Genomic DNA, 15,567 nt, shown 5'->3' on the forward strand with positions numbered 1-15,567 from the left:
GGATAAAGAAGATGTGGTATATATATATACAATGGAGTATTACTCGGCAATCAAAAAGAATGAAATCTTGCCATTTGCAACTACGTGGCTGGAACTGGAGGGTATTATGCTAAGTGAAATTAGTCACAGAAAGACAAAAATCATATGACTTCAGTCATATGAGGACTTTAAGAAACAAAACAGATGAACAGAAGGGAAGGGAAACAAAAATAATATAAAAACAGGGAGGGGGACAAAACAGAAGAGACTCATAAATATGGAGAATAAACTGAGGGTTACTGGAGGGGTTGTGGGAGGGGAGATGGGCTAAATGGGTAAAGGAATCTACTCCTGAAATCACTGTTGCAGCTAATTTGGATGCAAATTTTAAAAAATAAAAAATTAAATTAAAAAAATAAACCTCTTGTAGATCCTGGCAAAAAAAAAAAAAAGTTTGTTTTGAGCGAGACTGCATGCACATGTGCACATGAGCAGAGGGGCTGAAAGAGAGGGAGAGAGAGAATCCCAAGCAGGCTCCACGTGGTCAGCGCAGAGCCTCATGTGGAGCTCAATCTCACAAACCGTGAGATTATGACTTAAGCCAAAATCAAGAGAGATGCTCAACCGACTGAGACACTGAAGCTCCCAATGAATAGTAATTTGATAAAATTCTTGGAGATTCAGGATCATGAAGAGTATCGGTAATATAATAATAGGTAGTAATAATGTGTGCAATGTACTGTACTCAGATTGTAGTGCTGAACAAGAACATGCAAAATCACTCTTTTAACAAACTGGTGCCTGTCAGAGGGGCAGACAGGCAAAATGGATGAGGGGGGGTGGTATGGATTTCCAGTTATATACTGAATAAATCACGTGGACAAAAGGTACAGCACAGGGAATATAGTCAATGGTATTGTGATAGTGATGTATGGTGACAGATGGTAGGCACACTTGTGAGCACAGCATAACTACAGAGTTGTTGAATCACAATATTGTACACCTGAAACTAATGTAACATTGTGTGTTAACTACACTTCAATAAAAATAAAATAAAATGCCAAATTGTAGAGTTGTTAAAACAAAAAACAAAAATAAAACCCAAACTCCTTCTCTTGATGTATTACATACTTTAATATGGAGATAAATTCCTTTATTTTTTATATGTTTTTCTGCTATAAGACCTCACAATGGGTAAAACTTGTGAATTAAATATAACAGGGTTTGTGGAAAAGATGTGGTTGTTGCAGACTACTTAAAATCTATGGAGCTTTGTAACTAGGGCACTGACAGAAACAGTAACAATCTTAAACTATGTACTAATGTGGTGTTAAATCTTGGCTGGTGTTAAATCTTTGAACTCAACATTATTGTCAGTCCATCCTGAGACTGCAGCCCGTAAGCAGCATCCATGAGACCTCTTCTGAAATGCAGGTCCTTGAAAGGATTTACTGTCAACAGAGACCAGTTCATCAAAATTAAAAAGCCAACCCAGGTTTTAGACTTCATCAATCAAATGACAATTTTTTTGAAATTAGGAGAAATGTCTTAGCTGCTTCTTCATTTGTATTAGCAGTTACTAAAGCTACTAAAATGGCCACTCAAAAAGGTACTTTAGCTTTTAAAAACTGCTCGGTCTTGGGGTGCCTGAGTGGCTCAGCCGGTTAAGAGTCTGACTCCTGATTTAGACTCAAGTCATGATCGCATGGTTCATGAAATTGAGCCCCAGGTTCGGCTCCACGCTGACAACACAGAGCCTGCTTGGGATTCTCTCTTTCAAAATAAGTAGAAAAATATTGCTTGGTCTTTCCATTAGACTGAGAAAGCTGGCCTCTGATTGCTTTCACAGTTAAAATACGCAGAAAAAATTCCTCTGCTTTCATACTGACATTATCCATTTATTTATTAATGCACACAAGCTAACTGAAACCATAGAAACACACAGAAATACAGACTGTACTTACTTATGACAACAGTAAGTACTACAAAGAAAACAGGTTAGGGGGTTAAGCAGGTGATTTGGGCAGGGCATATCAGCACTTCGAAGCCCTGTATGGCATTAAACGGGGCTCCCGCCTTCTGGCTCCTGTCTTCCCAGTTTAAGTCTGTAAGGGAGCAGACACCCTCTAGCACTTGTTCTTTTTGCTGCTTGCAGGGGGAAAATGACCAAAATGATTCCTCTGGAGTAAGGACCTATGGGAACCATGTGTTCGTACTTCTAGGTATCTCCTTGGCTTCCCTAAGAAAGTACCTCACCTAGAGTCGAAACTAAAATGATGTTAATTTTTGTTTTCAAATGCTTAAGATAAGCTATTTAAAAATATTTAGGCTCTTATGACTTCTTGAGTCATGGTTTTGATTAGCCTATTCCTCAAGTTCTACCAATTTGTGTAACTGGATGTGCCATTTCCTGTGTTAGGAAAAATAGTGAAAGAGTTTAAAATGGACAAAAAAAGATTGTGGGACATTCCTTCAATAGAATATCAGGCAGCCTGGCCAGTGCCTTTTCCCCACTCTACTACACATGCTGTCTAAACCATCTGTTGGCTCACTTGCACAGATATCTGAACACCATATTCTATTGCTTGGCATCATTTCACCACGTACTGGGCTTACGAAGGTGGAGAGATTCAGTCCTATAGGAAGGGACTTAGTTTTTGATCTACTGAAGGCAGCTAGCCTGTGTCCACCACATAAGCGGCACAAAATTTCCAATAGCAATGATGGTGATGGGCATTTGTTACACGACGTGGTGAACATAAATGCCATGTGTATAACATAAGGAAGTGAATTCTAACTGAATCCTGAGGACGAGCTGAAGGAGAGAAATGATTATTGTGCACTCAAGAGATGACTATCAGAGATTTGCTTAATTTTTATGCTTTAGTATGTTCTTTCCTAACAGTAAGGGCAGCTGAAAAAGATACACAGAACTTTATATCCAGAAATGGACTTGAAAGATCAACTTCTTCAACCTAATTTTACCAACTAGATAAGTCCCTTGGCAATGGACCTTGCCACAAATGCCCTACCCTACTCCTCTGCCAAATGCCAAAATCTGGTCTGCATCTTTCTCCTGCCCTATTTATATTGCTAGCCATTTTCTTCTGAGAAATATTCATTTTGAATGTAATACTATTGTATAAATACCTAAATTTCATTTTTCACTTTTGAAGAACATGGAAAAACAATTACTTTGCACTCTATATAGATTAATCTCATGACAGCTCTTTTTGCTAAATGCTACTTTCTTTTGTGAAGTTAAGTCAGTGACAAACACAGAAGGCTGAGTGAACTGCTATTCTATGTTCCATCCTCCTCTTGTAACAGGCTTCCTGAATTCATCCAGTTCTTCATGCCTCCTAGTGTGACCATCTAGCTTCCTTTCTAGGGCCCTGTTCTCATCTCTCCCAAAGCTTCTGTCTACGAATGACAGAACAAAACTCCCTCCATTTCCACCCTCCCCAGACTTCCAACACGCTACACTATTCCTGATCTCTTCTGAATTCTTCTCATTTCATCCGTCTTCTGTGAAGGTTCTTCTTCCAACCTTTAGAATATGGACATCCCTCAGGTCCTGCCTGTCTCTTTGCTCTTATTTACTCCTATAATTTCATCATATTTTCATGTATTCAGCTAAGCATTATCTAATGACAGTGTATAAGCAATGGTATGACAGACACGGTCCCTGCTTTCATGGAATTTACATCCTATTGAGGAAGACTGGTGATAAACAAGAAAACAACTAAATAAAAAATTACAAATGGGGATAAATATTAAGAAGGAAAAAACAAGGTACAATAATAAAGACTAATCGGGGAGTATCTACTTCAGATAGAGCGGTAAAGGAAAGTCCTTTGAAAAGTTGACATTTACTGGGATCTAAAGAAAAAGGCTATTACGCAAAAGGTGTGTATATTCCTGGCAGAGAGACCAAATGCTCAAAGGTCTACAGGTGAGTGGGAGAGAGCTTGGCTGTGTTTGAGAAACTCGGAGCAGAGAGTATCATAGGGTAATGCTGGAGAGGTAAGTAGTGACCAGATCATGCAAGGCCCTACAGGCCCTGGGTTTTATTCTAAACATAAGGAGAAGTTACTGAAGAGTGTTAAGCCAGAGGGTAAGCCATTATGACTTAGATTTTAAAAAGATCACTCTGGCTGTCATGACTTTCAGACTGATGAATACCAACACATGGAGGGTTGCCCAACATAGTCCCAGTTTAGGCCCGTTGTCCTGGTGTAACTGGACTTCTATACCAACTCCTTTTGAGTCAGAGTATGTAGTAAGTACATAAATACTAAAGCAAACTTTAAAAAATGAACACAGAAAAACAAAGAAGGTTGGTCAAGACACAGGCAGGCTTTGTGGCAACTTTCATCAGATTCCCTTGTCCCTGATGCCCCTGACCTAGGTGGGACCCTGGTGTCTTCCCTTTGATTACTGACCTAGTTTTACTTCTCAGGCTTGTGCTATGTTCTTGTCCTCAATATCTGGCCATCTCTTGTGATGAAATAATATTCAGTATCTGGTATACAAAAACATGTTGAGTGGGGTGCAATGCATCTTAACTCATTTATTCCTCATAATAATCCTTGAGGTAGGTATTATCCCTACTTACAGATGAGAAAACTGAAGAACAAAGAGCGAAAGAAGCTTGCCTAAAGTCATGTACAGCAAAAGTAGCCAAACAGGACATGAAGCCAGGTAATATGGTTCCAAACTCAAGCGTTCTTCATCCCGGGTTGTCAGCACAGAGCCCGAAGCAGGGCTCGAACTCACAAACTGCGAGATCATGACCTAAGCCTAAGTCAGATGCTTGACCGACTGAGCCACCCAGGCGCCCCTTCATCCCGCTCTTCTAATACTGTTACTTAATGTGAGAGGCCCAGACACATTTAGGGAACTGCAAGTAGCTCAGAGTATTGGGGAAAAGCTGGAAATAAGTTTAGAAAAGTAGTAGCAGGACATCAAATGGCATGCTATATAGCTTAGTTTTCAACTGGTAGGATATGGGGTGCACCGTAGGATCCTAAATGCATGGCCATTCTTATCTTTTGGATAAATAGTTCTGTGGAGAATGGATTTGGAAGGTGAGTAAGAGGAGACTGGTTTCTGACTCAGCTTGTTATAGAGACTGGATATGTGCCTCCTTCCTGCATGGGGTTTTGAGTGACTGCTGTCAAGAATCTGCTTGCTCCCTGCCCACGATGACAGAAGGACTTCCCACAACCTCTGCCCAGGCCTTCTGACTACTGCTTCTCCCGTCTGGACTTCAGAGCTATAGAGTCTGGCTCTATGAAGCACAGCAAAGTTAGAACTTCAAACTCATCCTCTCTTCTGAGTTCTAAGCCTATATTCTCAGTTCTTTGAACATTTCTACTTGTTTATGGCCTCTGGCTACCTGAAATTTAGCATTCTCTAAAAATCATCAAGTCAGAAGAGAATTAGGGAAAAAAGTCTAAGAAAAACATAAATGTCAGAAGAGTATGCTAGTGGGAAAAATCTACATGAAGCATCATAATTTACAACATGTGGAAAAGCAACTAACATCTTAATACTTAAGTATTAACAATACTTAATACTTAAGTATTAACAACACTTAATAAAATTGTTATATTATGGACAACTCATAAGTGATCTTAAAGGAAAACCTATTTTGCATTTGTATTCGAATTTCAACAGGACTGCTTTGAATTGCTACTTTATTGATAAGTGAAACAGATTCTTTTATGACAAGTTATAAATGCTTATAGTTTATCGGTTCCCTCTCCACCCTGCAATTACCTACAGGAAGAGATTGGCCATGGTTTTATTTTATGAGTTTTATAGGGGCACATTCACCCCAGTTTGCATACTATGAATTCCTGGAAAATTCTACAGACTGGAAAAAAAGAAAGTGCTTTCTTCACATCAAAAGAAGCATTTCACTTGAACTTCTGTATTTATCCATAAATATACAGCCCCAAGTACTATGTTAAAATGTGAAAGACAAATTTTACATAAATATATGTATAAGGCATAGTATATTTGTGTGTAATAATAGAATATATAGCAATCTTGTGAACTTGCATAGTGGGCTAAACAATGACCCAAACCTAACAACAAAGACAACTTAAAATGTCACAGAGGGGCACCCGGGTGGCTCAGTTCGTTGAGCATCCAACTCCTGGCTTCAGCTCAGGTCATGATCTCATGGCTCGTGAGACTGAGCCCTGCCTCAGGTTCTGCACTGACAGTGTGGAGCCTTGGAAGTCTCTCTCTCCCTCTCTGTCTGCCCCTCCCCCCCTCATGCTCTCTTTCCTTCTCTCAGAATAAACTTAAAAAAAAATGTTGTAGAATAAAGATAGATTATCATAGAATCCAAAAGAGTCTTAGAATAAATTTTAATTTGTAGGATTCAGATCAACACCTTTACGAATAAGTTTAGTGTCAACGGCAAGCAACATCATGAACATCTCAGATATTTTTCCAGAATAGTAAAATACTGTAAAACATATTGAAATTTACTACTGATGAAACATTACATGACAAAAACTTGTCAGTCAAGCCCTGAGAACACCTAGAAGTATAACTGCAGAATGAATAAATTAAAAGTTTGTTAAATGCAACTTACAAAATGAAGAATAATGAATGAATAAATTTCTAATCAGACTAGGATATTTTAATTTCTAATAATTAATGAACTATTTAGATGGATGGCAAAAGTATCCCATAACTGGTATAATCTTAATGAGACAGCCTGGATTTTGTTTCAACCCGTTGTGGCTGATGCAAGCTGTAATTATATACACTGCCAGAAAATCCATTTGTTAAAAGAAAATTTGTTCTCATTAATGCGGATTGTGGGATCACTGAATAAAAGAGGAAGAAAGGAGTAGTATTAACTAGCGTTACAGGTTTGGAATGCAGGAGCTTTATAAAAATCAGCAATCAATTCAATAGGCCATGCTGATGCTTGAATTTTTAACATACCAGTTTTCACTAGAAGAGATTCAAAAACAATTCTTCTCAAATCACTAAAAATTCTGTACATATTCAGCATGGCTTATCGTGTTTTAATTCCAACAGAAAACATACAAAGCTATGGGAAGTTCCATGCATATAGCAGGCTATGGGCAGGTTTGTAATAATCTCAATAAGACCAAAGATTTACAGAGACTTCCTTATGCTAGTTGTGATTTTTCTGATTTACAAATGAGTCCTTCATTTAAAGTGAATATGAGACTCAAGCCTGTGCTTACTTAACTATTAACTAACTTTTACACCTGCCTTGCAGGGTTCAGACAATGACCTCTGATTAATCTGAGTCTGATATTATCCTTAACAGCAACTCGTTCTTAAAGTGGCATGATCTAATTATTTTCATGTAATCTAATATCATGACTGTCTAATGTCTTATTTGCTTTTCCTATAATAGGAAATAGTTTGAGTGACTACCATTCAGGACAAAAAGAAAGCCACACATTTAACCATCAAATCTGAACTAGGACATCAGGTATAAAGAAAATAAAAGAAAATCTGAATATATGAGTAGGTAAAACAGGCTACCTTCGCAAAAGAACTGTTAGGCTGATGTCCAATGTCTCACCCAAAACACTAAATACCAGAAAGCAAAAGAGGATCAATTTCCATAATGTTCTGAGGGGAAAAGTTTATGTCCAAATAATTAAAAACCCTAGCAAACTCTTATTCAAAGACAACTAAGATATTTTAAAATATGTAGACTCAGATACTCAGATAATATACCTCTCACATTATATTTCTGGAAAAAAATAACTTGAAAATATACTGTTGGATATAAACAAAATTAAGAGCTCAAAATGCAAAAAAAAAAGTGAATAGTGAGGTTTGATTCTCTTTGAAGGAGGAGGTCATGCCATGTGGGGATATTCTGTTTTACTTCTACTGAAGGCATCTCAAAAACACACAAGGTATTATTTAATGTCAGAAAGAAAAAAATTCCAAACAAAAAAATTAAATGTGTTCAATGAACAACAACAACAAAAAGAAACAAGACGGTTAAAAAGAGAGTGGGAGAGAACACAACAAAGAGGTGGTTTTGTTTTCAGGCTAACCTATACTTAAAGAACACCGCATCACATTAGAACACTATAGGATCAAACTCTCCTCCATAACCATAGATTTACTGAAAAGTTCATTCCGATTTGGAATGTCAAGAAACAGTTTTTGATAGAGGCCTGAAAAAGTCTCATTTCCCTCACCTGCTGAACTGCTGTAATTAGCATCTAGCACTCTCTGGGACCCAAACCATCTGCGGTGGTTCTCGGAGCAACAGGAAAGTGGAGGTGATAACATACAGAGAGAGGTGACCTGGAGGCTGGTGGTTAGGAACGAGGTCCAGGAAGTCACTCAGGGACCTGGCCTCAGCCATTCTAAAACCCTGGTCCACCGCCGCCTTCTCTTTTCTCAGGACCCCAGAGTATCTCTCCTTTTTGGGCTAGAGTAGTACCAGGTTTGAACTTACAAATACTCTACTTTGTTAAAGTTTTCCGACAGACTTTTTCCTATTTCTTTTATCTCTAAATATCTTCTTCTCTTAAACCCTTTAAGGAAAACAAGGGCACACACATACAAAGGATGGAAATTAGGTAACACTATTTCCGTGAAAATCAGACTTTTCCTCTCTTGGGGACCAGAAGACACTGGGTAATGAACAGACTTGTGATTCTATTTAGAGGTTATGGACAAAAGGCCAAAGTTAACTGTCAGCAAGGTAGGGGACTTTTTGGGAATGAGGGGGCAGTAGTAAACTAAGTAAATTAGTAAACTAAGGAGTTTGTAGTAAAGAGACTGAAGGAGCTCAGAAAAACATACCAAAATGCAGCCTGGCTCCAGTGAGGGCTTGGAGAACCAATGCATGTTTGGGGTGTGCCTGTATAAACCAAATATATTAAAACTTACAGCTTTATAGATCAGAAATGTTATTAATATATTAGGAGCTATAATTTAATAATCCAACTGAAAAAACATAAAAAAAGACCAACAATACCTAAACCCTTATGTATTAGATTTTGTTTGGTTCTTTGGAGTCATTCTGAGACTGTTAGGGCATTACTGTAAACATTAATGCCATTATTTCTCATGATTTCATGAGAAGTCAGTTCTATTATTTCATCATTTAGTTAAGATGGAAATCTACAATCAGCCTACAGAGTGAAACAAAAAAACTGTTAGGTTACACTTTTCTGAGTTCTAGAATGTACCAAAAAAACCTCCAACAAAACCAGAAATGGAAACACAGGTGCTGTAGGAAAGCCTATAGGAATAAACTGAATTTCAAAAGTATGTAAATAATCCAGGAAGTATCTTTTTCAAATACATTAAGGGGTTCCAGTTCAAGATGGTAACACAGGAAGATCCTCAACTTACCTCCTCCCACTGACACACTAAGTCTGTAGCTACATGTGGAACAATTTCCTCTTAAAAAACCAAAAGGCTGGCTGAATGAGGACTACCCCACAGGCAAACAAGAAGAAAACCACATTGAAGCATGTAGGAGAGCCTAAGATACAACCTTGCCATAAACCCCCACCCAAGTGCAGTGACCCACAACCGAGAGAAAAAGTAAAACCTGGAGTTTCTCCTCAAGGAGTAAAGGGTTCAAACCCCACCTCAGACACCTCAACTTTTAAGACCTACACCTGAGAGAAAATAAATTATTTTCCATAATTGCTAGTCTGCATTTTTTAAATATTAAAGAATACAGTGTACATGTTATGACTACTATTTTAGCATACTTACTAAAGTTTAACTGCAACACACACAATAACCAAGTACTTTTAGGATTACAGTGGTGTTTAATTCCTCAAACACCACTTTTCCAGAGCCCCACACAGTAAGTTATCAAACAGGCTGGCTCAATCATATGAATTTATCACAAATGGAAAATGAAGGCAACCTGCCAGTGAGGAAAATATTATCAATAAAATTCAAATATAGTTTAATATTGCCTTTATTTTCATAAAAAAGGCATTACCAAATCTTTCTAACAGGAAATGATGAACTGTATGGAGTATCTAAAAGACTTCATATACAGGAATGATAAGAGAAACAAGATTATGCTCAGTGAAGAATAAGATATATTTTACTCTGTATTATTTTATGAATCTTTCAAGTGGGAATTGGCCATTGATACATATTTCATTCACATATTACATTTAGAGAATAGAAGGGAAATTTAATTGGTTTCCTTCTACATTATCTTATACAGTTACCTTTAACATAGTAAATAGGTATTATAATTGTTAAATGCCTTTTGTTGTCTGGCAGTAATAGAAGAGGGATAAAAGTTTTCACTTCTATAATAATAAAGCATAGCAATTCATAAGAGAAATGAAACATGATGGCCTGCTTTTACTATTAAAAAATATTCACTCTAAATAATGATGCTAGTGCACAAAATAAAACTCATTTTAAAAAGTGTAAATAAATTTGTGTGAAGATTTATATTAACTTATTAAAAATCTAAAATATTTTTAAATTAAAAATCATTCTATTTATAATAGTAACATAAACAAGTCTCTGCAAAAATGATACCATATCTTATTTTCCCAAATATTGGCAAAAATTAGTATGTTTTCCTCATTAAGTTAGAAAACATGAGGTTAATTTTCTTGAAGGGGTATAATTTTCGGCAAAAGGGAGGTCAAAAGACTTTTCTACAATGGCATTTTGTGTCCTATAACCAGGATCATTTTGTAGCTTATCAGTTTTAACAATGCAGAAATAGACTGTCTTACCGTTGGTGCTGTATCTACATGATGGTTACAAGGCTTTCTTTCTATGTTGATAATTCCTGTGCAAAGAAAAGATGGTAGATATTTGATTATACCTATCCATTTTATTGTGAAAACATTTATCTCAGTAAGAGGTGACTCCTATAGCTTATAAGGAAAAAAGTCTCATTTGAATGGCAGGATCCTTTACAGTTCTATCATGAATTCTTTGGTCAGAAACAGTTGGAGAGTTTAGCTAACTAAGAGACCCAACTCAAAGTGAGCTGAGCAAATTTTCCCATTCAAGAGGTGTTTAGCAATAGTCTAAGATGTGTCCATATCCTGCTCTTGACTCAAAAATTATACCATTATCTCCACTCTGCTGCAGTTCTTCCATTAAATTTTTATTTCTGACTTGAGGTCATCAAGTTTTCATAAAGAAATATCACAAAGGCAGTAAGAGGAATCACTTCCTTATTTTCTCATAAAGAATAAATAAATCTACTTGAATTTCTCTTTGATCACTTGACTTCCTACTATGTCATATTCTATTTATTCAATCACCATGGAGTGTCTGAAAAAAAAAGTTCCCCCTCATTCTCTCCTTTAAAATGATAATATTGACTGCTAAACTTGAGAAAAATCCTTTTATCATGTGTGGATTTATCTTTTTGTTCCGAATGTCCTCTCCTGCATTTCTTTGTAATACACAGCTTTTAAGGATATAACACATTGCATCTCATCTATAAAGATACTGGTTCAAAGTCTAGCTCAGGTTAAAAATGAACACAGGTGTGGGTCTCATTTACTTTATAATCTCTGTCCATCAGCAAACCAACAGGTGAGTTAGGACATTAGAATAGTTCTAGTTCCTTCAAATAATGATACAGGCTTTCACATGCAAGACTGCTTAGAAGTAAGAACTACAAGTATTGTTAGGAGCAATCAGCACAATTTCTGATTGAAACAATAGCTCCTCCCATTTACAGTCATTTAACTCATTCTTCTTCAAGTATGATAAGGGATTATGTGAGAGCATCATAAAACAATCACTTTTTATCACTGTGAAATAATATTTAAAAATGAACAAAGTATCATGAAACACGATTAAAAATTTTTTTTTGTTTCATTTTAACAATTCAGCTATAATTAGCCAATGAAGTATAAAGCAGTATACTACCTTATACAATCAACTAATATTTACTAAGTGGCTATTTGGTATCAGTGATAAAAGACGAATTATAAAGGATAAATTATAATTTCTGACCTCAAGACTCGAGTAAAACAGAGGATTTGAAAAAAATACTCTAGTATATAGAAATACTAGAGTATTTTTTCAAATACAGAGTATTTGAAATACAAATACTCTGTATTTGAAAAAATACTACAGAGCAAATTAAAAGTTTTGTCTTAAGAATAATAACAAAATCTTTAAAGTAATTTTTATGCAAAGACATTTTTATTCATAGAGTAACACTGGTCTTGAATAAAAAATTTTTAAAAACCCCAAGTAAACATATTAGAAAATGTTCAGATAATGCTGACTCTTACTGGTAGATTTTAGTAATACTGAAGTATATAGAACAAATGGTGAAATCCCCACTTCCCCAGCGCCCACACTCCCCACAACCCTCTCTGGCTGCATCCACTGAGAACAGTCTGGCATGACACAGGCTTTTAATCAAGAGTTAGCAAAATCTTACATGTGTGTTCTCACTATTGTAATCTGACTGCTGATAAAACTGACCTAGGCTGATTACTAATTTTAAAGTTCTTATCCATTAAGAAAGTAACTTCAAGATGTTGAAAATAAAAACTAAATCTTCATCTTCAGCTTATACAATTACAAAGAAAAAACAGCTACGTATTTTACAGTTTCAATTTCAGGATAAGTAGGTGGTGGAAACTAAAAATTTTTAAAGTGGATTATCCAAAGATATAACCTTAGTTTTAAATTTAAATTGCCAATTGAAATAATATGATTTGGAAATACAATTAATACATGTTTGTTTGAACTTTCAGTAATGAATATACACAAAATAAGCTTAAGAAAAAATGTTCCCAAACAGCTTACTATTTTAAGTACATTTTACCAAAAAAGTCTCCATTTGTATGTTATTTCACTTTCATTAAGGTATGATAATAAGTGAAAGCTCCTAATAAATAGATTGCTGTGCTGGTTATTTTTGTGTGTCAGCTTGGCTAGGCCACAGTCCTGCATATCTGGTCAAACATTCCAGATGTTTCTGTGAAGGTATGTTTTAGGTAAGATGAACACTTAAATCAACAGGCTCTGAGTAAAGGAGATTGCTCTCCGTAATGTGAGAGGGTTTCATCCAGTTGGTTGAAGGTCTTAAGAAAAAGAATGACTTCCCCTGGAAGAGAAAAAATTTTGCCAACAGACTGCTTTTGGACTTGAACTATAACTCTTCCCTGGGTCTCCAGGCTACCAACTGACCTTGGAGGTTTTGTACCTGCCGGCCTGCATAATCGCGTAAACCAATTCCTCAAAATAAATCAATCTATATACACATTCTACTGGTTCTGTTTCTCTGGAGGCTAACTAATACACTTAACTTTTGGGGAAACAATTTAAAAAAATGAAACTACAATTGTTTGTACTTATTCTAAATTAAATTTTTGTTCACTAATTAATCATGCAGTAATATGGTTAAAAGGTCCAACTTATTATGGTATATTTTAAAAATCCAAATACCTCACAATGAACTTAATATTACATCTGTAGAATAAATTAATCTACCAAAAAACAAAATCAATATGTCAATAGATTATTTACCACTAGATTGTCCAGTCTGACAATCTCTGCTTCTTGATATTTATTTACATTTAATGCAATTACTGATATGGCTATGTTTAAGTCTGCCATCTTGCTATTTTGTTGCATCTAGTTCTGTTCCTTTCTCTTTTCTCCATACTCTTTTGAAATAATCAAATACTTTTACTATTCCATTTTATATCCCCAATGGCTATATTGTTAGCTACACATCTTTATTTTTTTCTTTTAGTGGCTAGAGATTGCAATATATATCTCTAATTTATTACAGGGCACCCTGAATTACGATTTTATACTTTACTAACAATATAAATATCTCAAAGCAGTATTACTCCATCTACCCTTCCACCCTTTATGCTATTGTTGTATTTTACCTCCATATGTTATAAACCCCACAACATTTTGCCTGGATACTGTTTTAAACAGTAGTATTTAAGAATGAAAAATCAGCTTTTTATATTTACACATATACTGATCCTTTCCAGTGTTTTCATTCCTTCCTGCAGATCCAAGTTTTCATCTGAGATCATTTCCCTTTAGACTGATGAACTCTTTGTTGAATCTCTCACGGTGTAAATCTGTGGATGACTGTTTTTTTGTTTTTTGTGGTTTTTTTTCTGTAAAGACTTTAGCAGGCATTCATGTACGAAGGCTAATTTTGCTGGATATTGAAATCTAGGTTGATAGCCATTGTCTTTTAGCACTTTACTGATTTTATACCATTGTTTCTTACGAGAACAAAGCCATCATTTCTTACTATTATTCTCTGAATGTCATGCATTTTTTCCTTTGGCTGCTTTTATGATCTTTTCTTTAGGTTTCATTTTCCTCAGTTTATTTAAAATGTACCTAGGTGAGGTTTCACTTATATATATTCTTGGGGTTTGCTAAGCTTTTTATATCTTTTACGTTATTTTCTTTTATTAGAGTTGGAAAATTCTTGGCCTATTAGTTCTTCACCCTATCTTCTCTATTTTCCTTCTGGAATTCCATTTATACATGTTTAGATGATTTGATGTAGTCACACAGGTCTGATGCTCTGTTATTTCCCTCCCCTACCCTGTGCTTCGATTTGGATGATTTTTATTGTTATGTCCTTGAGTTCAAGGATCCTTTCTTTCAATGTGTACCTTCAGCAATTAGGTTCACTTAATTAACTTTTCATTTATCTATTACACTCTTTAGATGCAGAATTTCCACTTATTTCTTTTTTTATGGTTTCCATTTCTCTGCTGAAATTATTCATCATACCCATGTTTCTTCAAAAATTATTTAACATATGTATAAAAGTTATTTCAAAGTTCTTGTCTACGAATTCCAATCCTTCTATTGATTGTTCTTTTTTCTTGATTATGGGTCACCTATTCCTGCTTATTCACATGCTTCATATTTCTGACTGCAGGTTAGACCTATTAGATATATAATTGGTAGAGAATGAGAGAGAAAGCATGCTTCCCCAGAAAGGGCTCACTCTTTCTTCTTCTTGAAAGCTATGGTGAAGGGTGGATCTTTGTATTCAGATCAGGAGTTAGCCTGGGTTGGGCTTGGGCTGTTGCTTTAATCTCAGTACATCTACTTATTAAATATCTAAAAATAAGATCAGTTCCTCCCTCTAAATCTGAGTAATGGATTTTTGGATAAGAAATCCTTTATCTTAGTTGTCTGAACAGGTTATTCCACTATCAGCCAGATTTCGAGACTTTTTCTCTTCCTAAGGTAAAGAACCTGTTCCTTTATGTACAGGCTTGTGAAATTTTCCCTGTATCTGGAAAATCAGAAATTTTACTAGGGTATATCAAATTGTGTCTTGGCTATAATTAACCTTTCTTGGGACTTGATAAGCCCTTTAATGGGCAGAGTTTTATCAACTGCTTAGAGAAATTTTATTCTGTTACTTCTGTAAATTTAGCAGTTCATTTTATTTTACCTTCAAAATTTTTATCTTTATGATAACCAATGTACTTAATCTTCTGAGGAAGCATCTTCTTTTCACTTTGTCTAATGCTTTTAAAACTTGAAATCATACAGTTTAGCTTAGTTTCTTTCTAGAGGCCTACA

At 35.6% G+C, this 15,567-nt stretch overlaps 1 protein-coding gene across 8 annotated transcripts in view; it reads right to left on the minus strand.

Annotated features, from left to right (window-relative positions):
• Window positions 1–15,567, minus strand: part of AHI1 (Abelson helper integration site 1) — a 219,674-nt gene that overhangs the window by 72,626 nt on the left and 131,481 nt on the right. For 7 of the 8 annotated variants that reach the window (XR_007152153.1, XM_047858614.1, XM_047858617.1 and 4 more), the window contains one exon: window positions 10,740–10,795. Coding sequence is in view for 7 of the 8 variants with exons in the window: in XM_047858614.1 (XP_047714570.1) it covers window positions 10,740–10,795 (56 nt within the window). In the remaining variant the exon portion in view is untranslated. Of the gene's footprint in view, window positions 1–8,814; window positions 8,873–10,739; window positions 10,796–15,567 lie in introns of all 8 variants that reach the window. The other variant, XM_047858619.1, reaches the window with a different exon arrangement.

This window comes from Prionailurus viverrinus, chromosome B2 (genome assembly GCF_022837055.1).
Source record: "Prionailurus viverrinus isolate Anna chromosome B2, UM_Priviv_1.0, whole genome shotgun sequence".
Classification (NCBI taxonomy): domain Eukaryota; kingdom Metazoa; phylum Chordata; class Mammalia; order Carnivora; family Felidae; genus Prionailurus; species Prionailurus viverrinus.